General features: G+C 61.9%; 3 protein-coding genes and 1 long non-coding RNA gene across 7 annotated transcripts in view; 2 read left to right on the top strand and 2 right to left on the bottom strand.

Moving 5' to 3' along the window:
* Window positions 1-276: 276 nt before the first annotated feature.
* Window positions 277-10,478, bottom strand: LOC131482228 (uncharacterized). The gene is made up of 3 exons (XR_009246820.1): window positions 10,348-10,478; window positions 545-664; window positions 277-413 (listed from the first exon to the last, which is right to left on the bottom strand). It is a non-coding gene; the product is annotated as an uncharacterized LOC131482228 (long non-coding RNA).
* Window positions 350-4,803, top strand: TRAPPC6A (trafficking protein particle complex subunit 6A). 2 transcript variants are annotated; one of them, XM_004597949.3, is made up of 7 exons: window positions 353-473; window positions 3,139-3,206; window positions 3,358-3,475; window positions 3,633-3,716; window positions 3,817-3,910; window positions 4,598-4,627; window positions 4,678-4,803. In XM_004597949.3, coding segments are annotated over exons 1-7 (483 nt in total). In that variant the 5' UTR covers window positions 353-386; the 3' UTR covers window positions 4,680-4,803. The 2 variants fall into 2 exon arrangements, with proteins under 2 accessions (XP_058530698.1, XP_004598006.1); XM_058674715.1 differs by lacking the exon at window positions 4,678-4,803 and having other exon boundaries at window positions 350-473; window positions 3,358-3,440; window positions 4,598-4,674.
* On the top strand, window positions 6,184-11,911 carry NKPD1 (NTPase KAP family P-loop domain containing 1). 2 transcript variants are annotated; one of them, XM_058674706.1, is made up of 5 exons: window positions 6,184-6,434; window positions 6,944-7,059; window positions 7,554-7,988; window positions 9,174-9,305; window positions 9,932-11,911. In XM_058674706.1, exons 2-5 carry the CDS (start codon window positions 6,969-6,971, stop codon window positions 11,704-11,706), a joined length of 2,433 nt encoding a protein of 810 aa, XP_058530689.1. In that variant the 5' UTR covers window positions 6,184-6,434; window positions 6,944-6,968; the 3' UTR covers window positions 11,707-11,911. The 2 variants fall into 2 exon arrangements, with proteins under 2 accessions (XP_058530689.1, XP_058530690.1); XM_058674707.1 differs by lacking the exon at window positions 7,554-7,988.
* Window positions 11,912-14,625: 2,714 nt separating this feature from the next.
* Window positions 14,626-26,525, bottom strand: part of PPP1R37 (protein phosphatase 1 regulatory subunit 37) — a 32,018-nt gene continuing 20,118 nt past the window's right edge. Inside the window, exons 2-13 of one of the 2 annotated variants that reach the window (XM_058674708.1) lie at window positions 20,546-20,643; window positions 19,613-19,658; window positions 19,359-19,459; window positions 18,832-18,951; window positions 18,261-18,411; window positions 18,012-18,167; window positions 17,211-17,323; window positions 16,741-16,882; window positions 16,486-16,652; window positions 15,698-16,403; window positions 15,380-15,470; window positions 14,626-15,286 (exon numbers count right to left, since the gene is read on the bottom strand). In XM_058674708.1, coding sequence (XP_058530691.1) covers window positions 15,388-15,470; window positions 15,698-16,403; window positions 16,486-16,652; window positions 16,741-16,882; window positions 17,211-17,323; window positions 18,012-18,167; window positions 18,261-18,411; window positions 18,832-18,951; window positions 19,359-19,459; window positions 19,613-19,658; window positions 20,546-20,643 — 1,883 coding nt within the window. In that variant the 3' untranslated portion in view covers window positions 14,626-15,286; window positions 15,380-15,387. The remainder of the gene's footprint in view (window positions 15,287-15,379; window positions 15,471-15,697; window positions 16,404-16,485; window positions 16,653-16,740; window positions 16,883-17,210; window positions 17,324-18,011; window positions 18,168-18,260; window positions 18,412-18,831; window positions 18,952-19,358; window positions 19,460-19,612; window positions 19,659-20,545; window positions 20,644-26,525) is intronic. The other variant, XM_004597951.3, reaches the window with a different exon arrangement.

The following is a 26,525-nucleotide window of genomic DNA, read 5'->3' as shown; positions in this document are numbered from 1 at the left end:
GGAGTCACGTGAAAGGGGGCTCGGCCAATAGGTAAGCGGTCCGGTCGGCGCTTCCCGGTTGGGCGGCCAGCCAGTCAGTAGTGGGCAAATAGGAGTTGAAAAACACAAATGATGTGTCACGTGTGAATACTCGTTCTGCCAATGGGAATGCTCAAGAATCCGGAAGTAGAGAAGAGACGGAGGGACGGGCGGAAGATGCTGTTGTCACTGGTGGCCAATCAAAAGAGTAGGCCCGCCCCTTTGGGCGCCGGGGCTCACGCGGTGTGCGCGTGAGCCCAGGGCGGGAAGGCGGGGCTAAGTCCAAAAGCACCAATGGAGGCGGGAGTGGGCGGGGCTTGCGCGAGCCGGCCAATGGGAGCAGATTGCGCCAGGCGGTCCGTGGGCGCATGGCGGATTCCGTGCTCTTCGAGTTTCTGCACCAGGAGATGGTGGCGGAGTTTGGGGATCACGATCCCGACCCCAGCACCCCGGGGGTGAGCGCCGGGAGCCGCGGGGTGGGGCAGGCGGGGTGCCGGCCTCGGGGGCGCTCGGGCTTCCTGGTTACCTGGCGTGGAGCCCGAGGGAAGCCGGGGCCTTTCATTCAACACACTTGCCCTGCTCCACCAGGTCTCGCCTGCTCGGCTTTGATCTTCCCCTTCCTCCATTCCTTAACGCCTCCTCACATCTGGGGATGAAGGGCCTCGGGGGCGCGCGGGGAGGCGGTCAGGGATGCAGCCAGGCAGTCCATCCCCAAAGCCGGGAGCTGGGAACTTGGCGAGCCGAGGGGGCGGCCATCACCTCTGCCGCCTTGGAAGTAAACAGCTGGCTGACCGAGGCTGACCAGCAGGTGATCCACCAAGTGACCAGGGTTAGCACAGCCACTGCTCTCCTTTAACCAGACACAAGCCCCTCCTGACCCCTGTTAGATCAGCAAAACCAACTTGCATCGGATGCCCCAGGGGCCTCCCTACTGGCGGGGCTGCCCTTACAGCCAGAGGCCCAGAGGTAGGACAAAAAGAGGTGTGTTGAAACTGTTCTCTCAGCCGCACAGTGACCCCCCCACGCAGCAAAGCCCCCCAGATAACCCTGGCCTTCATCTGCATTCCGTCCAGGCCCCAGGCCCCATTCTCAATGCCCCACATCTAATACCTCTGCTGCCGGCAGGTGCGGCCACCCTGTGGCTGGCCATATGGGTGTGCGCCTCCGGCCTCCATCTGAGCAACACAGTAGTGGGATGGGCACCATGAGGCCAGCAGTGATGACAGCCAGGTGTCGAGCAACGGCTGTGACCCAGTCACACCGTCACGACGAGCAGGGACATCTGAGGGCACTGAGGCACAGGACAGCCAGCCGTCAACCCCCAGCACCGTGAAGTCCACTCCAGGCCTCAGCCTGCCTGCTGACTCTGGTCCTACCAGATGCTGCTAGCCCCATGCCACCTGGGGCACCACTGTCCTGCCCACCACCTGGGCGTGGAGGGGCCTCGCCAGCCAGCTCCCAGCAGCCTTTCTCTCTCTCTCTTTCTTCCTTCCTTCCTTCCTTCCTTGCGGCCCGGCCGCATGGCCTAGCAGCTAAAGTCCTCACCTTGAACGCGCCGGGATCCCATATGGGTGCTGGTTCTGATCCCGGCAGCTCCACTTCCCATCCAGCTCCCTGCTTGTGGCCTGGGAAAGCAGTCGAGGACGGCCCAATGCATTGGGACCCTGCACCGCGTGGGAGACCTGGAAGAGGTTCCTGGTTCCTGGCTTCGGATCGGTGCAGCACCGGCTGTTGCGCTCACTTGGGGAGTGAACCATCGGATGGAAGATCTTCCTCTCTGTCTCTCCTCCTCTGTATATCTGTCTTTCCAATAAAAGTAAATAACTTTTTTTTAAAAAAAGACTTATTTTTTATTACAAAGTCAGATATACATAGAGGAGGAGAGACAGAGAGGAAGATCTTCCATCCGATGGTTCACTCCCCAAGTGAGCGCAATGACTGGAGCTGAGCCGAAGCCAGGAGCTCTTCCGGGTCACCCACACGGGTGCAGGGTCCCAAGACTTTGGGCCATCCTCGACTGCTTTCCCAGGCCACAGGCAGGGAGCTGGATGGGAAGCATGGCCACCGGGATTAGAACCGGCACCCATATGGGATCCCAGCGCATGCAAGGCGAGGACTTTAACCACTACGCTATCGTGCCGGGCCCCAGCCTTTCTCATTGAGTTTGCTCACTATGCTTCCCCAGTTCATCAATCCCAACAGGGCACGCAAGGATTCCCCTGCCAGCAAGGGTCACCTCCCTCATGAGCCTGGGGCCGCCAAGGACCGGCTCAGTGCCAGCCCCCAGCACCTCAGAGAGACGCTGAGTGTCAGCACAGTCTGGGGCCCGTATGGGGGAAGGGTCCTCCCACTGTCCCCATGCAGACTGGACGGTCATATCCTACCCCTTCCAGCACACAGTTCAGTGTCTCCAGGCAAGGCCTGCTATGAGAGCTGCGGGTGTTCCTGGGACTCCTTCCAGCCCATGGGTTCAAACAGGAGGGTCCCAAGCACCCCCACCCCAACCCTGCCACCACCACAGCACGGGCTCCATGCCCGCGTGCATGATGCAGCTCCAAGGACCCACACGCCAGGCAGGGCTGGGCTGAGGACCCTCCCCTGAGCAGGACAGGGCCAGGACATGTTGCCAGGGCCTGGGTCTCTATTGAGCCCTCCCACTGGCCACCCAGATGGCCTTGGAAAGCAGCAGCAGGCATGGCCTGCCCAGAGGCGAGGCCAAAATCAGCTGGCCCTGGTCATGGCAAAGGGCTCCAGGACTCTGTGCCCTTCTCTCTGTCCCTACCTTCTGTCACCTGGCGGCGCCCACGCCCCAGGCCAGCCCAGCCCCTACTCTGGGTCACCTCAAAGCCACCTGCTGTTACCGGTCTGTGGGCCTGGGTCCTGCCTCATCAGACCTTCCCCTGGGATCCATGCATCCCTCCCAGCCCCATGCCCACCTTGGAAAAGTGCGTGAATCCAGTTACAGGCGTTTGGGGTACTTCCAAGAAAAACCCTCCCCCTCCCCCGAGTCCTCCCAGGGTCCGCAGGGGCAGGTCAGAGCGTGGAGCTGACCCAGGTGCAGGCAGGAGGCCGGTCACACCTTGACGCACTCCCCTGAGCCTCTCTCCCCTGCCTGCATAGGGACAGAGGGTGACCCTGTCAGTCCTGGAGAGCTTGGGCTTCCGTGTTGGCCAGGCCCTGGGTGAGAGGTGAGAGCTGGGGACCAGCAGGGATGGGCAGACCCCAGGGCCGGGTCTCGCAGGTGCTGGGCCTGCCTGGGTGGGGCAGGATATATGGCCTGGTGTCTCCTCTTCTCCCCCACCACACACATCTGAACCCCCAACCCCTGCCCCGGCCCAGGCTGCCCCAGGACACGCTGGTCTTCAGGGAGGAGTTAGATGTCCTCAAGTTCCTGTGCAGAGACCTGTGGGTGGCCGCGTTTCGTAAGCAAATGGACGGGCTGCGCACCAACCACCAGGTGAGGATGGGGGTAGTGGGGGGTCTTCTCTGGTGGGCGTGGCCCAGGGCAGCTGTGAGGCTGGGTCTATGACCCACCCCCTGGGCTCCCATGAAGAATCCATCCAACCTCAGGCCTGGCCACCTGCTTCTCTTCTGCCCCCCGCCGCCCTCCCCAGGGGACCTACGTTCTGCAGGACAACAGCTTCCCCCTCCTGCTCCCCATGGCCTCTGGCCTGCAGTATCAGGAGGAAGCAGCCAAGGTATGGGAGCGGAGCAGCCCTGGGACTTCCTCCCCACGCCCTGCTAAGGCCCCAGGCCTCCCCATGCTACCCACAATGGTCTGTGTCCCCCCTACCCCAGTTCCTGGCCTTCCCCTGTGGCATCCTGCGCGGCAGCCTCCACACCCTGGGCTTCAGGAGCTCGGTCACCGCCTCTGTGGCAGCCCTGCCCGCCTGTGAGTCACTGAAGGGGGCTTCTCCTCGCCCCTCCGGCCTGCTGGGGGCTCCTGCGTGGGTGCTGGGAGGAGGCCACCCGCTGCCCGGCCCCATGTCACACAGGCTCTAGGAGCTGGCGTCACCCCAGCAGGTGCTGGCCCCAGGGCTGCCCTGGCAACTTGCTTCACTGGGATAGAACAGCCCAGTCATCCCAGGACACCACCCCCCCACCCCTGCTGGCTGGACATGATGCAGGTCCTCCTGGTTCCACCTCCGCAGGGGGAGAGGAGGATTTCCGGAGGCAGCCAGGCACCTGGCATGTACCCTTCCTTCTCCATCAGACAAGCACAAGTCCCCTGGCACCTCTGTGCCAACCCTCCACCCCCGTCTTTCCCTCTTCCGGTTCTGCTGGCCACTCACGGGGCCCCCCAGGGGCCAGGAGGGAGGACCAGAGCCACACATGCCAGAGAGGCCTGGCCTGGGCCCCTCCCCGTGGCCTACATGTTGGCCTCCAGCCCTGTCCTCAGCCCACACAGCCCCAGGACGCAGGCCAGCCGGACGCCAGCATCACCCCCTTGAACCCACTGATCCGACGGGCCTGGTCCGTCCAGGCCCCCCAGGCCGTGGCCCAGGACAGGGATGAGCATCCTGGAGCTGCCACTCCTGCAGGCCCCGGCCTGGCGCTGAGGCCAGCCCTTCTCTTGCAGGTAAGTTCCAGGTGGTGATCCAGAAGCCCTAAGGACTCCGGGGACGCTGAGGCCGGGGTCCCCGAGGCACCAGAAGCCCTGAGGACTCCGGGGATGCTGAGGCCGGGGTCCCCGAGGCACCAGAAGCATGTGCCAGAGGAGGGGTCTGGGGACTCCGGGCAGGCAGGTGGGGCCGCGGTGGTGGATTCAATAAAGGTTTTACATGTGGCATGCGGGTCACGGCGAGGAGAGGGACACAAACATGGAGAGTGACGTCATGGCAGGATGGGGGGAGCAGGACCCCCCCACCCCAGACCACCGGCAGCCCTTGTCCATGGCGTGGCCCCTGAACAGACACCTCTCTCCCTACACACCCAGCCCCAGGCTGTGCTTTGTCAACAAGTCCGGAGCTGCCCTCTGCCCGCCCGGGCTGGGGGTGAGGTGAAGAGGGCGGGGAGTGGGTGAAGCCCCGATTGGAGCTCTCTCTCATGTGGGGAGCAGGGCCTGGGCTCCCCAACAGCAGGCCGTAACCGGGCCCAGGGCCAGTCAGGACCTGAAGCTGCATGGTCGAGGGAGGAGCCAGCAACCCCATGTACCGCCCCCCAAAAAACACAGGTTTGCACCTCTCGGGCCCAGCAAAGCTGAGTGACACCAGGACAAGGGCCCAGCTGTGCATGTCTCCGGGTGCCACCCCTCTGCCGTCCCTGGACCACATCAGTGACACTGGGGATCCCTCCTGGACTGACACTGGGCTCTGCCGGCCACTGCCTAATGTAGGTGAGTGGCCCAGCCTCGGAGCTGTGAACCGAGGCCTGGACCAAGAGGTCAACAGATGGACGAGCGGAGCTGTTGCCTGCTTGGGACCCTTCCAGCAGGCAGGCTCCGCGCTGGACCCCAGCTTCTCTTGTTCTCTGCCCAGCCTGCTCCCCAGCACCCAGCAGCCTCCTCATCAGCAGACACAGTCCACCCCACACCTCTTCCAGTCGCTAGTTGTGGGGGATGGGAGTGTCGTGGACCCAAGCTGTCTTGTGGGGCTCAGCTGAGCAGGAAGCAAGGGGACCCCCTCTCTCCCCAAAGACACATTTCACACCAGCTCCAGACTCCCACAGCACCCAGGATGCTGGGAGCTAGTATCCCTGGCTGGAGAGAGCCATCCCTGGTGGAAGGCAGAGGGCATCCCCAGGGAGGGTAGACCCCATCTCAGGGAGCTTGTCTACCCCCAGCAAGGCACTGGGGCCCTGGAAAGCAGACAGCCCCCATTGTGTCTTAAATTTCCCTCTTGTCCAGCTTGTGCCGATCCTCACCTGCCCAAGGAGATGCACAGAGCACTGACCCAGGCTCTGGGCCTCGGTCTACTGATCTGTAAATGGGGCATCTCTCTAGCCTACCTGGGACTGTGACGAGAAAGCGAAGAGCCACTGTGTGTGTGTGTGTGTGGTGGGGATAGGAGGTCAGTGAACCCCTCCACCACACGCAGCGGACGGCACCTGCCCCAGGGAACTGGGTCAGTCTGTGCCCAGCACGTGGCCGCCTACCTGATTCCTCCTGCCAGCCCACTCAGCAATGAGGAAGCCGGGGCGCAGAGAGGGGTGAGGTCACCTCACCTGCTCAAGGTCACACAGCTGGGCTGGGGATCAAACGGGAGTCCTCCTCCTCCACACCCGCCAGGCGGGGCGCCCAGGAGACCCGTGGGCAGCTCCCCGCCTGCAGTCCACCCCCGTGGCAGCGCCGGCAGAGTGGAGTGTGTGCCCAGGCGGCCGCCAGGCGGGCGGGGCCAGGGCGGGAGAACCGGTTGGGCGGGCGGCAAGGCGCGGGCCTCCCGTGGGACAGGGCGCTGGGGCCGCGAGGCCGCCACCAGGTACGTGTCCGGGTACCCCGGGTTGGAGCGGGAACAGGATGGGCCCCCAACTCTCCCTCCGGGCGGCCTTCTCCCCACACAGCTGCTGCTTTTCCCACTTCCCAGCCAGCCCCCCGCCTGCGCTGTGGCGCCCAGAGGATTCTCATCGCTGTGGTCCCACTGCCCCCACCTTGTCCCCTCCCCTGATCCCACTCCCAGTCCCTTGAAGGCGCCTGGCTCCAGGCCTTCAGTCACTTCTCACCTTGCCGGCTTCCCACCCCCAAGCACCCAACCTCAGTTTCCCCTCATGTCCACTAGCACTCCCTGGTGTCCCAGAGCCAAGCTCCTGCACACCCACAGTCGGGACCCCCTCCAGGAGGCCCCTGGCCACCCCCCCCACGCTGCCTCTCCAGAATGCAGTTCCACCCCCCTCCCAAGTGACCCAAGGCCCATGTTCACCCCGACCTCAGTTCCTGGTTGTTGGTCTAGCTGAGGCTGGCTCTGAGCCCTCCTCACCCCCTCCCACTCAGGAGCAGGCCCCTGTCCCCCCCTGCCATGCACAACAACTACAGTGTCCAGTATGTCAAGGGCGCTGAGACCACCTCGGAACGCTATTTTCTAGACCCGGAGTTGGGGCGCCAAAAAGGTAAGGGTGCTGTGGAGGGGGGGAGGTTGCCACGGCAGGGAGAGGTGGGCGGTGCTGAATAGCTAGCCGGCAGGGCCCAGACCCTCAGACCCCTGGAGAGAGGGCTGGGGTACCCCAAGGTGGGTGTCTGCACAGTGGAGTCCCACCTACGGCAAAATTAGTACCTGTCCCCCCACTGGGGGAGCAGGGTAGGAAAGGGCACCCCCACTTTGTGCCTGGGGCAGGCAGGGGGTGCATTGCCAACAGAGGGGCTCTGACCTTCCTTTAGCCCCAGTCCAGGCCCCTCAGGACTGGCAGGGGTCCCCACCTTCCTGCCAGCCTGGCCTGACCCTAGTATAGAGACCCCTGCCACTCACCCAGTCCCTGCTGTCCCCTCTCTGTGCCACCACCTGTTGTTCCCCTTCCCCATGGGCCCAGGAGCTAGGGGGCCCCAGGCCTCTGCCTCCGAGGGGGAGCAGACCCAGGCCCAGTCACCCCCACTTCCTTCCTTCCAGGATGCTGTCACCAGCGGCGCCAGGACCCAGCGGCCCCTCGAGCCCGTGGGCCCTGTCGGCCACCCCCCCAGTCACAATGCCAGCTAGCTTGCCCAAGCCACCGGAGTGGTGGCAATGGTGGCCGGCGTAGGGGTTCTCAGTCCCTAGTCCTGCAGCGACAGCAGCAGCAGTGGCGGCCACAGCAGCCCCCGCCTGCACCTCTTAGCCTTTCACGGCCACAACTCCACCTGGGACGCAAGGCCCAGAAGGGGCTGCCAGCCACGGCCACTGCCCCCACGGGCCCTGCCACCAGACCCCAGCTGCCCCCCGCCACGGCCAGCAACGGCCCAGCCCTGCCCTTGGCAGCTGGGATCCTGCTGGAGCCCAGCGAGCCCACAGATGTGCGGCCATTGCCAGCCCCGGCATCCTGCGGTTCCTTCACCTCCTACAGCCCTGGTGCTCACCCAAGGGGGCTCTGGCCCTAGCTGCCCCTGCTTTGCTCACTCACCTGCTCCCTGGTGGATGCTCATCCCAGCCCCTGGGGCTCCGGGGGCTGCCTCTGCCTTACCCAGTGGGCGCTAGGGCTTCCAGGCCAGGCTGCCCATGGTGTGGCTGTCCTGGGCTGGATGGCTGAGGCCTCACTCCCTGCCTCCCGCACTGCTGACATCTGGGTTCTGCTTTTTCTCAACCTGTCCATCCCTTGGCCCAGCAGGCCATGGAGGACATGGTGGGTGGCTTGTTGGGCAGCTCTGGTATTGAGGAGACAGGGCGAGCATCAGGCAGGGAGCAGCGTGCTGGGCTGTGTTCCAGGGGAGCAGGGCAGGCAGAGGGCATCACGGGGCTCACTGCCTGTGGGGTGGCACAGGTGCAGGGGAAAAGATAATAAGGAAGGTTGGTTCTACCGCAGAAGTACAGCCGAGGCGAGGACACGCAGCAGGGGCTAGGTCAGCTTGGAATGTAGAGCAGCCCTCGGTGAGGACTCAGGCCACCGGATCGCTGGTCCAGGATGTCCGCTGCACACCCAGGGAAGCAGGGGCTGAGTGCGGTGAGGTCATCAGGCAGAGACGGACAAGCTCTGCCCTGGCCGCCACCTTGGCTGACCCGGCCCTGCTTCCAGTCACACCCAACGTGCTGTAGCCCCTAGCTAGGAGATCCCACCCCCTGTCCTGTTTGTAGCTTCCTGGTGGTGGAGACAGGGCTCCCATGTCAAGGGCACCCTCATACAGGAATCTGGGTCCTTGTCAGCCACCTGGGTCCCTGGCACCCAGCTGTCTGTGGCTCCCGTCCGATGCTGTGGGTGGGTCCCTGTAGAGAGCTGTGGTGTAGCCAAGACTGGCCCAAGGGGAGAGGGATGCAGCAGAGAGCTGTGGTGTAGCCAAGACTGGCCCAAGGGGAGAGGGATGCAGCAGAGAGCCCAGCAGGGTTTCCTGGTGAGGGCAGGGTGTAGGGCCAGAGCTGGCTCCCCGACTCAGCCTGCCTTGTCCTCAAGCTGCCAGTGGCCACAGGAGCTGCTGCCTCAGGCTTTGCCTGGACCCGCCTCTTCGCGGTGCAGAGGGGCTGAGGGCGGTCAGGGTGGAGGGGTGACGGGTGGCCCCCCACCAGCCTCACCGACTCCGGGTTCACTCTCCTTCCCCCACCCAGACATCCTGACCGAGGATGACGTCTACTGCAGCTGCCTGGCCAAGACTCTGTGCCACGTGCCGGTCCCCGTGACCGTGGGCTTCTACGCGCCCTTCGGCTGCCGCCTGCACATGATGCTGGACAAGATTACCAGTGAGGATCTGTGTGTGTGTGTGTGTGTGTGTTGGGGGGGTGAGGCGACAGAGGGGGGATCAGGCATTCCCCGCCCAGCCCACACTCATCACCCAGCAGGCAACCACTGCTCTCAGCCTCCCTTTAGTTCCACCCCAAAGAGTCTTTCCCAAGCACTGTTCAAAAATGTAACCATGCTCCCCGTACCCTGGGGAGACAGCCCAAGGTGGGGGAGGGGACGGACACTGCCCCAGCCCCTGTGCTGCCTCCATCTCCCACACCTGGCAGAGCCGTGGACTCAGCCTGGGATCACAGAGGGCTCCCTGGATGAGGAGCAGTAAGCCAGGTTTTGTATCTGCTGGGCTTGCCCTCCTCAGCATGGCGTAGCCGCTCCCTTGGCCCCCGACACCTTCCTCTGGACCTGGGGTTCGCCACCAGCCCCTTGCCCAGCTCTGGCTCCTTGTCCCTGCTTTCTCGTCCCAGGGCGCCATCTTCCCTGGGTCCTCTGACCACTTCTGCTTCAAGGCTGGCTTCTGGCTCCTCCACACCACATTCCCCCGCACCTGCACCCTGTGGCTTGCCGCAAGCCCCTCTCCTCCTGATCTGCCCACTCACGCGGTCTCCCCCACGCTCTTGCTTCCCCACAGTGTTGATGCAGCAAGAGGCGGCGCAGCGCGAGGCCGAGGAGCTGCAGCGTGTGCAGTGGCGGCCGCGGCCCGTGCGCGGCTGGGGCTTCCCGCGGCTGCTGTGCTACTTGGTCTTCCTGCAGCCCATCATCACCGAGCTGCACCTGAGGCGCAAGAACGTGCAGTTCCTCTTCATCCGCTTCAGCGCCTGGCAGTACGCGGGCACTGACAAGCTGTGGGCCGGCCTGGTGACCACACTGTGCGAGGGGATCCGGCACCACTATGGCGCGCTGCCCTTCAGCGTGTACTCAGTGCTGGGCAACAAGCCGGCCACCACATCGGGCTTGGGCCAGTGCGAATGGCACTGCCGGCGCCGCGTGTGCCTGGCGCTGATGGCGCTGCTGGCGGCGCTGAGTCTAGGTATAGGGCTGCTCTACCTGTCCCTGAGCAGTGGTCATGCGCTGGGCCACAGCGGTGGCAGCAGTGTGCTCAAGGTGTTCGGTGGCGCGGCCACCACTCTTTCGGGCTCAGGGCTGCTCATGGCTGTGTACTCAGTGGGCAAGCACCTGTTTGTGAGCCAGCGCAAGAAGATCGAGCGGCTGGTATCGCGCGAGAAGTTCGGCAGCCAGCTGGGTTTCATGTGCGAGGTGAAGAAGGAGGTGGAGCTGCTCACCGACTTCCTATGCTTCCTGGAGATCTACCAGCGGCGTCGCCTGCGCGTGGTGCTCGAGGTCACCGGGTTGGACACGTGCTATCCAGAGCGCGTGGTGGGCGTGCTCAATGCCATCAACACACTGCTGTCTGACAGCCACGCGCCCTTCATCTTCATCCTGGTCGTAGACCCCAGCATCCTGGCGGCGTGCCTCGAGAGCGCTGGCAACATGAAGGGCACGGCCGACAACGGCTACCTCTTCCTCAACCGCACCGTCACGCTGCCCTTCTCGGTGCCCATCATGGGGCGCCGCACCAAGCTGCGGTTCCTGCAGGACGCTGTGCAGAGCCGCGACGACCTGCTCTACCGGGAGATCACACGCAAGTTGCGCTGCCCAGGCAGCAGTGATGCAGGCGACGAGGACGCACAGCTGCTGGCCGTGGAGACGCAGGCCGGGGCTGAGCGCGCGCAAGGCCGCATCGACGCGGAGGCGGCGCGTCGCATCCAGGAGGCACTCTCCTGCTTGCACGACGAGCGCGACTGCCTGTACGAGTACGTGCCGGACAACGTAGTGTACATGCGGCGTATTGTTAACACCGTGCCCATCACCGTGCGCCTGCTGCAGCAGCAGCAAGTGCACCTCGGCGGCCCCACGCCGCGACAGGCTGTGGCCTGGGTCGTGCTCGCCAACCAGTGGCCCTGCCGCCTTAGCTGGGTGCTGCAGTGCCTGGAGGACCGGCAGCAGGCTGGGGGCGCGCCGGAGGGCCGGGCACGCCTTTGGGACGTGTTCCGTGACAACAGCCGTGAGTTGCACACCATGACCAAGGCGCTACAAAACGTGCTCGACCTGGATGGCGACCCTGAGCTCTTCGAACGCTTCCTGGGCGCTGACTTCCCGTTCACCGTGGCCGAGGCGCAGTGCTTGCTCCGCTGTACGGTCAACCTCGACCACTCCATCCGCCGGCGCATGGGCCAGATCAGGGCAGTCAGCGCGCTCAAGCCAGCCAGCCCACCCAAGTCCCCTGCCCGAGCAGACAGTGCAGTTGGGGCATCGCCAACAGGACGGGCTGCGGTGGGGAATGCCAGCGAAGCCCACCGCACTCAGGACAGGGCTCACATGGGCAAGCCGAGGCCAGTGGCCTGAGTGCTCCCCTCACTGCAAGGAACAGGAGGGGACGGGAGTGTGGACACTCATGGGCAGGTGGCAAGGTCGGCCCATGGCACCTGCTGGAGGGTACCTGAGGCAACATCTTCCTAATCTCTGAGCCACATAAGCCCCAGGCAGTTGCCTGCAGTTTCAGGGCAGGTGCCAACGCCCTGGGGGCAGGACTGGAGGAGCCAGTGAGGAAGGCAGGGTTCAAGTGCAATAAATAAAAGTGTGGAAAGTCCCTTGTTGGTCTCCACATCTGGGATCCCTGGCTCAAAGCTGGGAACCAAGCCTCTCCAGTTCTGCCAAGGCCACTTCCTCCTCAGGAAGGCCAGGCCTCTGAGCTGTGCCCTGGCAGCCATAGCTGGCATCCCTGGCAGCAAGGTGGGCTGTGGAGGAAATGGAAATGAAGGGCAGGCGGGTTGGCAGGCCAGCCTGACTCAGGCAGCCAGGAGCGCCCAGGCCCCAGGGCCTGCCAGGTCCTTGTCCCCACGCCCGAGCCCGCCCCTCTGAGGGCAGGCCGGAACTGGCATCCCCAAGGGTGGCGTCCCTGATGACCTCAGCAGGCTGCTCCACCCTCAGCATAATGGGTTAATTAGGCATCTCAGCCAGCCGGAGTGGGTGGCACTGCCTCCCCTGGACAGGTAACTGGTCAAGGGGGGCTGTTTTGCTGGTCACGGCAGGGCTACCCAAGGGACAGGCCACAGAGCAGCCCTGGGAGGTGGAGGGGCTGTGATGGAGATACTCAGGGAGCAGGGCTGGGGTCAGCACCTGCTAGGGAGGCGAGGCTGGGGCAACAGGCCTCTGGGCAAGCCCTGGCTACTGAACAGCCACTCAGGCCTGTGGAGTGCCTGCCCAGCCCAGTGGGTGTGGGCACAAGCGGTGGGGACCCACATTGAACATGCCCAGGGACCTCAGGGCTGATGCTGGGCTCGCCTGCCCTGGCTCCCAGGCCTGGGCAGCCCCAACATCTGAACCACACTGGCCATTTCACGGGTGCACACAGGCCTTGCAGGGGAGTAGTTTTCTGGGGGGACCTGTTATAGTTTCCACCAGTAGGGGACAGCCTGCCAAGACGAGGCCCTGGGGCCTTGCTGTGTCACTGGGACCGATGGCCCCCTCCCCCTTTGCCTGCCACATGCCAGTCTTAAGTTTCTGCCCAGCAGGCTGGAACAACCGCTCTGTGGACAGGCTGGAGCTGGCAGGAAGGACTGGGGCTGCCCAGGCCCAGCAGGAAGCCACAGCTACCACCTGCAGTTACCAGCAGGGGGCAGACTTCTCTTTTTATTCTTGAGATTCCATTACCTAGATGAGATTTGAGGGTGAGGCCAGGCCCTCTGCCCAGTGGGATCCACACTGCCCTCCCTTGCCCCCACCCATAGCATGCAGCTCTTCCGCGAACTCTAAAGGATGAGGGCACTGCAGAGAACAGGGTCCTCTGCCCACCACAGAAACAGGCTGAGTTGCCTTTCTCCACATGCCAGCCAGCTATCCTGCCGGGCCTAGGAGTGAGAGTCACCCACCCCAGAGCACAGAAGCAGCCTGCGGACGTGGGTTCCCAGGGTGATGTTCCCTGTGACCTCCCTGCTGAGCAGTCACGTGGTCAGAGCTGTGTTCAGCTGAGGCGATGAGGACGCAAGCCCTGGTACCACTCAGGACAATGAAGGCAAAGGGAAGAAAACCCTGGGTCCAGGGGACCGTCTCGCAGTCTGGAGGACCCCAAGAGAAGGAAGCCAGAACCACAAAGCAGGCCCACCCAGGCTTGGAGCAGTCATTATGGAGACTCCAAGTCCACAGCCTGGGGGAGGGGGTCCCTGGTGCATGGGTGATATCTAGGACCTGCACGTCCACTGTGGGCAGAGCTGGCATCATCCAAAGGCCCTCTATAAGGGCCCCCATTCTGGTCCAGGGCTCACAACATCCCCAAAGACTGTGTTTCCAAAAATATCAAAAACTAACGTGTGTGTGCATGGCCAACAGTTACTGCCAAGCCCAATTCTTTACTCCCAAATCCACTGGGTGCAGGAAAGGCAGGGACAGGCTGGGAGGAGGCCCCTGGCACCTCAGTGGTCCCACACAAAGGGCCACCGGCCATGCCCCTCAGGCCCAGCCCACCTGGTGCACAGGTGGAGGCCGAGGGGATGGGAGACAAGCAAGCATGACTTGGGGCCAGACACCTCCTGAGGCGGATATGCACGGGCGGGGAGCACAGCTAACCCAAGGCCTGCTGAGACCCCTGGGCACTGCACTCAGACCCCCAACCAAGGCCAAGAACTGAATTTCCTCTGCACATGGGGTGGTCAGTCCCTCAGCGGCCTCAGCCAGAAGGCGCTCCCCCTTACCCACCTCCCACACAGCTCCAGCAGGCATGACAGGGACCTGGGGTGGAGGGTGGAAGTAGTGTAAGGCTCCCTCAAGCCCTTCACCCCAATGGGGGTCCCCTCCACGGTTGTCCTGGGGAGCAGCAAGGCTGCACGGGAGCTGACCGGTACTGGGCTGGCTTCGCCTCAGCCCCTGGATCCGCAGCCTGCTGGGTAGTCCTCAGAAATGCCCACCAGCAGCCCTCCCACTGCATGCCCATCACACACTGGCAAGGGGAGCCAGAGTGGTTCCTGGGGCTGGATTTGTGTAAGCCCTTGGAACTTGCCCGCCCAAGTACTCGGGGCTGGTGGGGTCAGACTGCAATCTGCTGTCACCTTCTGAGGCCGAGGGCTGTATCCAGCACCCTAGAGACCTGCACCTGCTCTGGAAACACGGGGCTGGGACCCCCTGCCATCACAGAGCATCAAGTGACCTGCACATTCCAGGGCATGAGTCACCTGGGATAGGGTGGGAGATGCAATTCCGCCCATCTGGCTAAGACCCCTGCTTCCTGCCACCACCACCCCACCAACGCCACAGCCTGGCCAGCACAGGTGAGCCCAGCCCCAGTTTATTAGAAAAGATGTGGACAGAGCCGCACGGCCAGGAGCAGCCCCTCCCCAGCCCCTGCCCTCCCAGCCTCCCATAGCCTGTAGTGCTCTTGGGGGCACCTCACGCGGCCCAGGCAGCAGGGTCCCCAGAACTGTGCCGCTGCCTGCCCCCACTCCCTGATAGATTTATTGCACTTAAGAAAAGAAAGCTCTGATCCTGCACGCCCAGCCCCCCACCCCCTGCCTGGGGCTCATCTAGTAATCACCACCACCACCACCACCACCATCACGCCGCGCCTCCTGCCCAGTCCTGGGCCTGGACACCCCGCCTCCACAGGCAGGCTTGGCCGACAGGCCCCTCTACAATGGGCCTGCCCGGTGGCCTGATATCCTTGGAGGCCACTGTTGTTGTCATCTCCTCCTCGTCTCATCCGTTCCGAGCCGGCCACGTCTTCCAGTCTTGGAGTGAGCGGACAGGCAAGGACACATAAATAGAAGTGCTGAAGTCCGGGCGGGGAGGGCCACACCGGCAGCCCCTGCCCTGTAGTGTTGGAGGGAGCGGTCCCTGCCCCTGGCGCCCTGGGCCTTGGGAGGCTGGCGATGAGGGCGAGCAGCTTTTCGTGGCTCTGGCCACCACGTCGCAGAGCCCAACCAGAAGAAAGGAACTTGGAGTGGAGAGACAGAGATGGCCCAGCAGTCAGGACAGGGACACTCCGGCCCCTCCAGGTCCCTCCCAGCCCACACCCTGGCCATCTCACCTACAGTGTCACAGTGTCTCCTGCCCAGGTTCCTGGCTGGCTTCCAGAAGCAGCTCCTCCAGCTCCCTGTCATCCTGGGGGCAGCTCAGCTCTGTGTGCGAGCCAGGGCAGGGTCTGTCCTCAGGGGACGCTGGGCAGGCACATGTCATCTTACCCCTAGAGCCTCAAGACGCCAGGCTGAGGCTCCACATGCTCCCTCCGTGGGGACAGAGGACGGGGAGATACTGAGGACCAAGCCCCACTTCTATCTGTCCCTCTAGGGTCGTTCCAAAGGGGAGAGATACCCCCCACCCGCTCCCTCCTGTCCCCCCTCCTCACCGTGATCCAGGCTGCAGCGGCCTGCCTTGGCCTCAGGCCCTGGGGGCGGTTCTGGGAGCAATGCGAGGGCGAACTCGGGCTTCAGGCCATTGGGCAGTGGTGGCCCTGCCGGAGGCGGTGGTGGTTGTGGCTGCGGCTCAGCCGGCTCTAGGGCCTGGTGGTCGGTGGTCTCAGCTGGTGGTGGCAGCACAGGTAAGGGGAGTGGGGATGCAGGGGGCTCTGCCCTCTCCGGTGGACTCTCCACGCGGGTCACCACAAACACCTTGTGGCCCCGGCCCGGGCTGGACACGGAGATACGTTGCTCGGAGGGGGAGGAGGGGGCTCCAGGGGTGTTGCTGTCCCCAGGGCCCAGGGAGTCTGTCGGGGGCACCAGGGCAGGACAAGGTGCCGGGGGAGTGGTGTCCTCGCCAGCCTCGTCCCTCTCCCCATCTTCATCCTCGTCCTCCCCATCAGAGTTTGAGTCTGAATCTTCCGACTCTGGGCCTGGCCCGGGCTCTGGGCCCCCATTCTGGGCGGTGGCGGGGGTGGCCTGCGGCCCCTCCAGCTGCTCAGGCTGGGCCTCGGTGATGCTGATCTCGGGCATGGAGGCCGACAGCTGCAGCTGCTGCTCCTTGTCCTCACGCTCCCGCGCCAGCACAAAGTTGCGCTTGCAGCCGTTCTGGATCTCGGCCAGCAGCGCCTTCTGCGTCTCGATGAAGCTCTTGACCTGAGGGCAGAGCAGCCTGGCTAGGGTTCCTGGGCCCCTGGCCGGGCATGCCCACCTGCCTCCCCCCGGCCTCCCTGCTCACCGCCTCTTTCTTGGGCTCGCGGTCCAGGTCCAGGCGCAGCAGGGAGTGGTTCACCTTGAGGGCCAAGGACAGCGCCATGAGCCCGCCGGTCTTGATCTCGTTCTCCCGGAGGTCCAGTCTCAGGAGACGGGGGCTCTCAGCGATGAACTCTGCCACGGCCACCGCGCCTGCGAGGGGGACGGCAGGGGCTGGCACAGGCCCCATGCCCAGATGGCTGGCTGGCCCCGCGCCCCCTCACCCTGGAGTGGCGCCTACCCTCGCATGTGAGCTTGGTGGAGGCCAGACCGAGGCGCAGCACGCTGCGGTTGCTGATGAGCCCATTCTTGAGGTTGCGCACGCCCTCGTTGCCAATGGGGTTATGGCCCAGGTTCAGGGTCTCCAGGCTCTGTGTGTGGGGCTGGGCCAGAGTGGGGGTAAGGAGAAACCCAGGGACAGAGAAGTGCAGAGGGGTCAGGGGAAAGCCAGAGAGGGCCAAATAGGGACGGATCTCCCGAGCACCCCTGGGTGAGGAAAAGCAGAACCCCAACCCCACTCCTACATGTGTCAGTTGAGGCAGCAGCGGGGCTGCCAGCAACAGCCCTAACCCAGGCACGGCCTCTCTGTGCTAACTGCACCATGTGGCAAAAAAGCAGGGAAGAAGGGGCTCCTATTCTTGGGGTGGTTGGAAGAGACCCCGCAGGGCAGCGTGCCTGCCTGCCAGGCAAGGGTGGCGGAGCCCGACTCACCAGCGTCATGCCCAGGAAGGCCATGCCTGTGTGTGTGAGCTGGTTGTTCCACAGCACTAGGGTCACCAGCCCCTTCCTCTGCTCCTTGAGGCCCTCGCAGATGTAGGCAAGCCCTGGAGGAGGTTGCGGTCAGGGTGTGGTGGGCAGCCCAGTTGGCTCTGCTCCCAGGCCCCTGGACATCCCGGGGACACCCACCCAACAGTCTCTGCTGCAGGAGCAAGCAGCAGAGACCTGGTCTCAGCAGCAAGCCCAGAACTTGCCTGTCTCCATCACCTAGTGTACAAGTGCCCAGGGCCAAGCAGGGCAGTGGCACAAGGCGGGAGCAGGGCAGGTGGGGAAGTATTTGCCCTGCAGGGGGCGCTGGACTTAGGGTCCCACTCCGACCTCACAGGATAGCAGGGATGGGAGTGTGCACAGGCCTGAGTCCTCCCACTGTGCACCCTGCCCCCTGCAGAATGGCAAACAGCTGCACAAGTCTTTCCCACAGCAGGGCCTTCACACTTGCTAGTCCCTCTCCTGGATTCTGTCTCAGCGCTTTCCCAAAGGCTGGCTCTGTCCGGGGTGCCCAGCCTACTGCCCGGCACCATGGCACATGGCGCTCCTCCACCCAGCACCATCTTACTCCAACATCTTTGCACACTGTGGCCACCTTAACTTCCTGTCCAGTGTCTCACCTCCTCCTTGGTCCCCTGACTTCTGCTGTGTATCCGACCACCCCTGCCCAAGCTGGTCATGGCTCTCTAGGGGCGCTGTGAGCCCCCAGGAGGGCATCATGGGGTCTGCCGAGGCCCAGCAGCACACCTGAGTCCAGCACGTGGTTGTTACGGAGGTCAAGGATCTGCAGGGAGCAGTTGAACTTGAGCAGGGTGCCCAGCTGCGCCGAGTCCTGCAGCCCGTTGAGCTTGTTGTCGGCCAGGTGTAGCTCCCGGAGGCTCACATTCATCTTGAGGGCAGTGGCTGGGGATGAGGCGGGCGGTCACTGGCCAGCCCCGCGTCCCTCCCCAGCCGCAGCGAGCGGCAGGCCCACAGCCTTGAGTGCCCACGGCTCACCAAGCAGCATGAGGGGCCGCCCTGACAGGCTGGCGTTCTCCAGGTGCAGCACGGCCAGGCTGCTGCGGATGCGCAGGGCCCGTGCCACGAAGGGCGCCGAGTGGTCCAGCAAGGGTGTGTTGCGGGCATCCAGGTACTGCAGGCAGCTGGTCTGGGGGCCGGGACAGGGCACCCAGTCAGGCCCCTCCCTGGCCTCCCGTGGGCCAAAGGACCTGCCTCCCCACATTTCATGGGCAGGGCAAGGTCACAGCTGGTTTTGAAGCCGGGGTTGGTGAGGAAAGCTTTGGCCTGGGGCCTCCATGTGAGCTCCCCATCATGGAAGGTGGGGACTTCAGGCCAGCCACTCCTCTCTTTGGGCACAGCCTTCCCACATGTGGATGAAACCAGGGTAGCTGCTATAACCACCTCCAGGGATTTCAACAAAAAGGAGCAAAGGGAGAGGGACCCGGGGAGGACTCAGGACAGGGCACCTCCTGGCACTGCTTCCCCACTGGGATCCAGATCTCAGGGCCTGGCACCAGGCACCAGGTACCCTAGCAAGTGGGATGTGCCAGGGAGTGGAGGTGCCCACCTTGCGCATCATGTGGGCAGCAGCCTGCCAGCCCCGGGTGCCAATGTGCTTGTTGAAGGAGATGTTGAGGTGCGTGGCCGACTCGTAGTACTCGATCATGTCGAAGAGGGCAGAGGCACCCTGCGGGCGGAGACAAGGCTCCACCTCAGGCTGAGCAGGCCCAGGCTCCCAGAGACACGAAGGGGTTCTGGGTAGGGACAGCCTCAGGGAAGAGGCCCAGTACAATCAGGGTGTCCAGCCTGGAGGGAGCAGCTGAACGGTAGCACCCCAGGTCCTGGTGCCAGCGGTGCAGCAAAGCCTGGACAGACCTCAGTCCCGGGGTCTCTAGAACCTCCCCCCGGACTTCCCTCCAAACCCCCAAGGGTGGACAGGCTGCTTTCAGATGTCTCTCCTGGTCACCCTGTAGATGGTGACACCTCCAGGGCAGGCCCCAGGCCCAAGCACATCCCCTTCTGTGTCCCTCCTGTCCTCACTCTGCCAGGGCCTCTCCACCCACACCACAGTGGGCCAGGGGAAGGGCTGCTCACATCTTCATCCAGATTCGTCTGTTCCAGGTCCACAACCTTGAACTGCAGCCTCTTGAAGACCTCCTCCAGGGCTTCACAGGCCTTGTAGTCCAGCTTCTCGCCTGGGGAACACGGCGCCTGTGAGCACTGTGTGGCTGGCCGAGGAGCTCTGGCTCCACCGCTCCCTCAGGGCAGCAGGCACTAGGGGCCACTGACCCAGCAGGCCCAGGCTGAGGCAGCAGCCCCGAGCGTCACCTCAGCCCCAGGGCACACACCTTTCAGGTCCAGGCAGTCGATGCGGTGCCCAAGGTCCGTGAACTCCTGGGGAAGCAGACAGGAGGGTGTCCGGCCAGCACCTGCCCAAGCCGGACGGCTCCCAAGGCGGGGGCCCTGTTGCTGCACACTCCTCAGCTAAGGCGGCGCGGGGGGCCAGGCTGGGGCTCAGGACCATGAGGCCTAGAGCAAGGTGGCCACCAGCGTGCTCCGTGCTCACAGGTCTGAACACGAACCACCCTGAGGCCTGACAGGCCCAGCCACCTGGAGAGCAGGAGGGGCTGCGGGCACCTGTAGAGTCGTGCAGAGGCAAGAGAGCCCCCACCTAGGCGGAGGTGTGGGCTGCAGCAGGGACCGAGCTGAGCTGGTCAAGGCCTGCAAGGAAGGGGGGCCCCAGGCTGGGCCTAGCAAGAGCTCCTAAGGGAGCAAGGAGGACAACGAACTCAGAGCTCCCCCCGCCCCTCTGCCTAGCCGAGCACTTGCCGAGCACCCAGAGCCCCGGGCCTGTTCTCCGGCCTCTGGGCATGAGGGGACTGGTCCATGTGAAGTCAGGCAGGGGCCTGGACACGTCCCACAGCTGCCAGCTCAGCTGCCAGCACCTGGCAAGGCCCCAGGTACACAGAGCAGCTACAGAAAGCTTGGCTTCAGGTGGGAAGGCACCAGGCAGTGTGCACCACCTGCTGTGGGGAAGGTGCCTGCGACAGATGGCGGGGAGGACACGTCTGTAGCTAGTGAGCCCCACGTCCCGCGTGTCACCGTCCACTGTCATCGTCCCCCTGTGTGTGTTAGGGCATGGCTTCGGGGGACTCCCCTGATTCAGACAACACAGGAGATGTCTCATCCAGCCGAGCAAGAAGTGCTCTCCCCACACGGGAGTCTCGGGCAGGGAGCCCTCCTGGGGCTGCCTGGGCGCCCACCAGCCCACCCACCCGTACCTGCAGCTGCCGCAGGAGCTTGGGGATCTGTCTGCAGCTCAGCTTCTGACAGGCTTGCTTGTAGGCACCGATCACTTCCTCCACGGTCACGTTTTGGGCTGCAGACACAAGCACCCAGTGTGGGACCCCACAGCCAGGCCCACTCGGGTCACTCCCCCAACACCGGCCATACTCTGCCTTCTCCCCCCCACCGCTGCCCCAGGCACCCCCAATCCCAGAGCCAGCTTTCCATGCAGCACACCCTGGGTCCCTGGACATGGGTATGCAAATGTCACAACAGTCCCCACCTCAGCAGCTGCCTTCCCGCTGACCTGGGGCTGTCTGGGTCACGACCATGTCCCCAGTAGCACCATGGGCAGCACCGAGGTCCACCCAGACATGGGTCCCCGGGGGCTGGCAGCAAGCGCCACTCCTGGCCTGTTTCCGCCCACCCTGCCACCAGGGCCAGTGCAGGTGGTCGCTGCTCTGGTGCTGAGACCGAACCCTCACTCCGAAGCAGAATTTGGTTCAAGGGCACAGGACAGCGCCAGGACCGGACCTCGGCTCTGGACAGCAGTGACCTGCGCCTGTGCACGCCTCCATGCCCACGCCCCAAACACCCACAGTTGCTCCAGCAGCGCAGGGCCGGGCGGGCTGACAGCCCTGCCTGTCCTTGGGAAGCCCTTGGCCCACCATGAGGTTTCTGTCTGCATATACTTGCCTTTTCTGACCAACTCAAAAACCAGAATCAGACCCCGTACGGCCTCCTGCAGCCGGCTTTTCGCGCTGTTCACCGCTGAGTAGCAGTCACATAGCCTACCACATTTAGTTAATCCATGCACCAGTCGAATGGATAAGCAAGTGGCTCGCGCCATTTTCAGTGTTGGCGGCCGGGGCCCGGGTTTTATCAGGGGTGACGCAGAGAGGCTGCAAATGGGGCAGAGAGCTCAACGCCTCAGCTGCTGGCTCTCGGGCAGGGTTACTGCCGGGGCACAAGGCTGCACTCCACGCTGGTGTGTCAGAGTCTTGGCCGTCAGCTTTCTGACCCAGCTTCCTGCTTAGGAGGGTGGCAGGGGAGGGTCTGGATGCTCGGGCGCTTGCCTCCCACTGGGGAGACCTGGATGGAGCTCTGGGTTTGTGCCTTTGGCTTGCACCAGACCTGGTCACTACAGCCATCTGGGGAACAACGCAGAAGATGCAAGATCTCTCTTCTGCTCTTTCAAATAATAATAATTATTTAAATCTTTTTTTTTTTTTAAGATTTTTTTTTTAACTGGAAAGTCAGATTTGCAGGGAGAAGGAGAGAGAAAGAGAAAGATCTTCCTTCTGCTGGTTCACTCCCCAAGTGATCGCAATGGTCAGAGCTGAGCCGATCTGAAGCCGGGATCCTCTTCCAGGTCTCCCACACAGGTGCAGGGTCCCAAGGCTTTGGGCCGTACTCGACTGCTTTCCCAGGCCACAGGCAGGGATTTGAATGGGAAGTAGAGCAGCCGGGATTCCAGCACATGCAAGGTGAGGCCTTTAGCCACTAAGTTACCATACCAGGCCCAGTAAGTATCTTTTTAAACATTTTTTTTTAGTAAATATTTTTATTTGAAAGGCAGAATTACATTGAGAGAAGAGAGAGGTTCGGTGTACTCCCCAGATGGCTGCAGTGGCCAGAGCTTGGCCAGTTCAACAGCAGGAGCCGGAGCCTCTTCTTGATCTCACACCTAAGTGCCGGGGGGCGGGGGGAGGCCAGCGCCAGCCTTCCCAGAGGCCGGGTCTGGGCCCGGCTCAGCACCCTTCCTGCAGCGTGGGAGAAGGAGCTCTCTGACAAAGGCCTAGGCGCTTGGTGGCACCGAGAACTCCAATGGGTGGGGACAGGCACTGGCTCCACAATGGGGGCAGCTTCCAGCTGAGAAACACAGCCAAGCCCTCGCCTGCCCTGGTCCTGAGCTACCCAGATCCAGGAATCCGAGGGAAGTCACCTCTGGTCTCATGAACATCAACTGAACTTCGGCATTTCTTCCTTGTTACAGAGGCCAGGGGCAGCAGGCAGTTAAGCAGCTCTTGCAATTGTCATAAACAATGACAAGCAGGGCGTCCCATCACCCTAGGCACCACACTCTGAATGCTCACGACTGTGGGGACAGGATCTCAACATCCTGCAGGTCACAGAGAAAGGCTCCAGGTACCAGGGTATTGATTCTTTTAAAAACAATTTTATTTAGAAAGGCAGATTTACAGAGAGAGGGAGAGACAGAAAGATCTGTTCACTGGTTCACTCCCCAAATAGCAGCAATGGTTGGAGCTGAGCCAATCTGAAGCCAGGAGCCAGGAGCTTCTTCTGGGTCTCCCATGTGGGTGCAGGGTCCTGAGAACTTGGGTTATTCTCAACTGCTTTCCCAGGCTACAGGCAAGGAGCTAGATGGGAGGTGGAGCAGTCAGGACATGAACCAGCATTTATACAGGATGTTGGCACTTGCAGGTGGTAGATTAGCCTGTCAAGCCATAGCACCTGCCCCACCAGGGTACGCTTTTTAAAAAGGAATTCAGCTAAATGGATTGTAACTAGTACCTTTTGTGTTTTTTTGTTTTGTTTTTTAAAGATTTATTAATTTTATTACAGCCAGATATACACAGAGGAGGAGAGACAGAGAGGAAGATCTTCCATCCGATGATTCACTCCCCAAGTGAGCCGCAACGGCCGATGCACGCCGATCCGATGCCGGGAACCGGGAACCTCTTCCGGATCTCCCACACAGGTGCAGGGTCCCAATGCATTGGGCCGTCCTTGACTGCTTTCTCAGGCCACAAGCAGGGAGCTGGATGGGAAGTGGAGCTGCCGGGATTAGAACCAGCGCCCATATGGGATCCCGGGGCTTTCAAGGTGAGGACTTTTAGCCACTAGGCCACGCCGCCGGGCCCAACTAGTACCCTTTGTAATGCTGTTTAGTTTTTAAAAATCATCCTTCTGGGGCCTGGTGCGATAGTGTAGTGCTTAAGGTCCTCACCTTGAATGTGTCGAGATCCCATATGGATGCCGGTTCTAATCCCAGTGGCTTCACTTCCCATCCAGCTCCCTGCTTGTGGCCTGGGAAAGCAGTTGAGGACCCTGGGAAAGCCTTGGGACCCTGCACCTGCGTGGGAGACCCAGAAGATGCTCCAGGCTCCTGGCTTCAGGTCGGCTCAACTCCAGTCATTGCTGCTATTTGGGGAGTAAACCAGCGAACAAAAGATCTTTCTGTCTCTCCTTCTCTCTCTAAATTTGTCTTTCTAATAAAGATACATAAATCTTTTTTAAAAATTAAAAAACAACAATTAAAAAAGGAGAAGGAGTCAGGCAGGCAGGACAGACACCAGGCCTAAGCAGTGAGTCGGCAGGAAGAGGGCCTGGGCACATGTGGGCAGCAGCCCAGCTCCCCAGCAATGCCCACATGTTGTAGTGGACAACAGCCAGAAGACTCAGGTGATCTCTCCAACGGCTAGGACCCTTCCCTGAGCCCCCAGGCTGGCACACACAGCCATGCCTCCTGGCCCATCAGTGGCTGGGGACACTGGGCACTCCCCACCGGACTGAGAGCTCAGGAAAGGCCCAGGCTGCATAGGTCGCCGTCACGTGGGTGGCAGGGCCCAGCCCAGGGACACACCCAGGAGGTACCAAGACTGTTCATTCCACAACTGGGCAAGATGGAAGATACTAAAATAAAGAGGAGGGCCTGTGTCCAGTCCCGGTCCCTGTACCCACAGGCTGTTGCAACCATTTGGGAGTAAACCAGTGGATGGAAGATTTTGTTTATCTCTACTCCTGTATAGCTCTGCTTTTCAAAGAAAAATAAATAATTCTTAAAAAAAAAAAAAAGAAGTGAAGTGTGACCCTTGGATGCACCCACCCCCTCACCCTGTCTTCCTCTCCCTGGGCCTTCCGTCCCCACCTGCAAGTGGAAACAGTGATGGGCTGCAGTTTCTGCTTAATGAATGTCACGGGCACAGGTGCACTGCGACCTGGGGCAGCCAAGTACGCCCAAAAGCTGAATCGTACCTAGGAAGTTCTGCTTTCCCAACCCAAATCCCTGTGTTCCAGGGTGTGGGTGGTGCTGAAAGACCAGGTCAACAGGCCCAACCTCACGGCTGGTTCAATTCCCTCGGAAGGAGAGGTGTTAGAGTAGCCAAGGTTGGTTTTAAACAAGAGGCGACTGCAGCAGGGAGCAAGCTCGTACCTCACTGGGTATTTAAAAAGTGCAAACAAGCAAAATCCCTCCCTACGTAACGGAAGTGGTGTGGGCACAGAGCAGAGCCGAGCAAGTCCAACAGCAGAGACAAGCCATGATGAGAGTTCAGTTCCACATGAACAGATCGTAACAGATTATTTAAAAGCATACAGACAAGTAAGAGCACAACGCTGAATAACCAAATGACCTTGACTCACAAGGGACCATCTGAGTGTGGAGGGCACCGAAGATGGACACAAGCAGGAGAGAGTAGCCAACTAGCCTGACCAGCCCAGGCTTTACAGTCATGTGTGAATCCTGCCCACAGCCTCGTGCCTGCGAAGCCAGGAGCCCAGAGCTCAGCGTGGCTCTCCCGCAGCGGGGGCAGGTGCTGCCTCCATGTGTGGGCACTGTCTTGAAGCTGGCATCAGCCACAGAGCCAGGATGCAACCATATACCACAATCTGGAAAGCGGGCATTCCAAACAGCTTTTTAAAAAAACATTATCGATTAATTAGAAAGGCAGAGAAAGAGATTGATCGATCTTCCATCCACTGGTTCACTCCCAGCCAGCCTCCGCAGCGAGGCCTGGGCTGACCAGAGGACAGAAACCAAGAACACCACCTGGGCCTCCCACACGGGCGGCAGGGTCCCACGGGCGTGGTCTCCCACACGGGCGGCAGGGTCCCACGGGCATGGTCTCCCACTCGGATGGTAGGGTCCCAAGGGCATGGTCTCCCACACGGGCGGCAGGGTCCCAAGGGCATGGTCTCCCACACGGGCGGCAGGGTCCCACGGGCATGGTCTCCCACACGGGCGGCAGGGTCCCACATGTGTGGTCCGCCTTCCACTGCCTTCCAGGTCTGTCTTAGCAAGAAGCTGCACCAGAGGTGGAGTAGCAGGGCTGAAATACTCATTGCTTTATGGGATGCACGTGTCACAGGTGTCAACTGAACCTGCTGGACAACCACTCAGCTGCCTCAAGCTGCATCCCACCAGTGCAGCCAATACTGACCCCTGGCTGCCCACATTACAGAAGAAGCACCTGCTTGATAGAGAGGCGCAGAGACCACATGGAACCACTCATGAAAACACCTCACCCGGAGCCCTCCCGTGGCCATGGGCCTGGCTGATGTTTACTGCAGCGCACGTCAATGTACTCCTGAGGTCAGATCAACCTAGAGTGGGCTTGGCTGTGGGCAGAAGGACCAGGGACCCACTGTGGGCATACAGGGCACGCACCTGCGTGATCCCCAGCCCAGCCCAGGGTTTCTTAGAAATCTTGGGAATCCCGTTCTCCCCAGAACTGCCCTCTGACCACAACTTTAAGAGCCTGAGGTTATGCAATTATCTTACTCATGTATTAAAGAATTAGCACAGTAAAACCATTTTACAAACACCATTGCTTAGAAATGAGAATACAGGGCCCAGCGCCGTGGCCTAGTGGCTAAAGTCCTTAAACATGCCGGGATCCCATATGGGCACCAGTTCTAATCCCGGCAGCTCCACTTCCCATCCCGCTCCCTGCTTGTGGCCTGGGAAAGCAGTCAAGGATGGCCCAAAGCTTTGGGACCCTGCACCTGCGTGTGGGAGACCCGGAAGAGGTTCCTGGTTCCCAGCTTCAAATCGGTGCATCACCAACCATTGTGCTCACTTGGGGAGTAAATCATCAGATGGAAGATCTTTCTCTCTTTCCTCCTCTCTGTATATCTGGCTTTGTAATAAAAATTAATAAATCTTTAAAAAAAATGAGAATACATTCAAGAAAAAAATAGGTGTCAGGAGACAGCAAGGAGTCAGCAGTATAG

This window comes from Ochotona princeps, chromosome 16 (genome assembly GCF_030435755.1).
Source record: "Ochotona princeps isolate mOchPri1 chromosome 16, mOchPri1.hap1, whole genome shotgun sequence".
NCBI classification, from domain to species: Eukaryota; Metazoa; Chordata; class Mammalia; order Lagomorpha; family Ochotonidae; genus Ochotona; species Ochotona princeps.
Note: the sequence above shows the minus strand (reverse complement) of the source record. Positions and strands in the feature narration are given on the sequence as shown.

Excerpts from the sequence above, each read along its gene's own strand:
- TRAPPC6A (XM_004597949.3), top strand. The coding sequence starts at position 387 with ATGGCGGATTCCGTGCTCTTCGAGTTTCTGCACCAGGAGATGGTGGCG. Across the intron at positions 474-3,138 it reads CCGACCCCAGCACCCCGGGG|GGACAGAGGGTGACCCTGTC; the intron begins GTGAGCGCCGGG and ends CTGCCTGCATAG. Across the intron at positions 3,911-4,597 it reads TGTGGCAGCCCTGCCCGCCT|GTAAGTTCCAGGTGGTGATC; the intron begins GTGAGTCACTGA and ends CTTCTCTTGCAG.
- NKPD1 (XM_058674706.1), top strand. The coding sequence starts at position 6,969 with ATGCACAACAACTACAGTGTCCAGTATGTCAAGGGCGCTGAGACCACC. Across the intron at positions 7,060-7,553 it reads GGAGTTGGGGCGCCAAAAAG|GATGCTGTCACCAGCGGCGC; the intron begins GTAAGGGTGCTG and ends CCTTCCTTCCAG. Across the intron at positions 7,989-9,173 it reads CTTCACCTCCTACAGCCCTG|ACATCCTGACCGAGGATGAC; the intron begins GTGCTCACCCAA and ends TCCCCCACCCAG.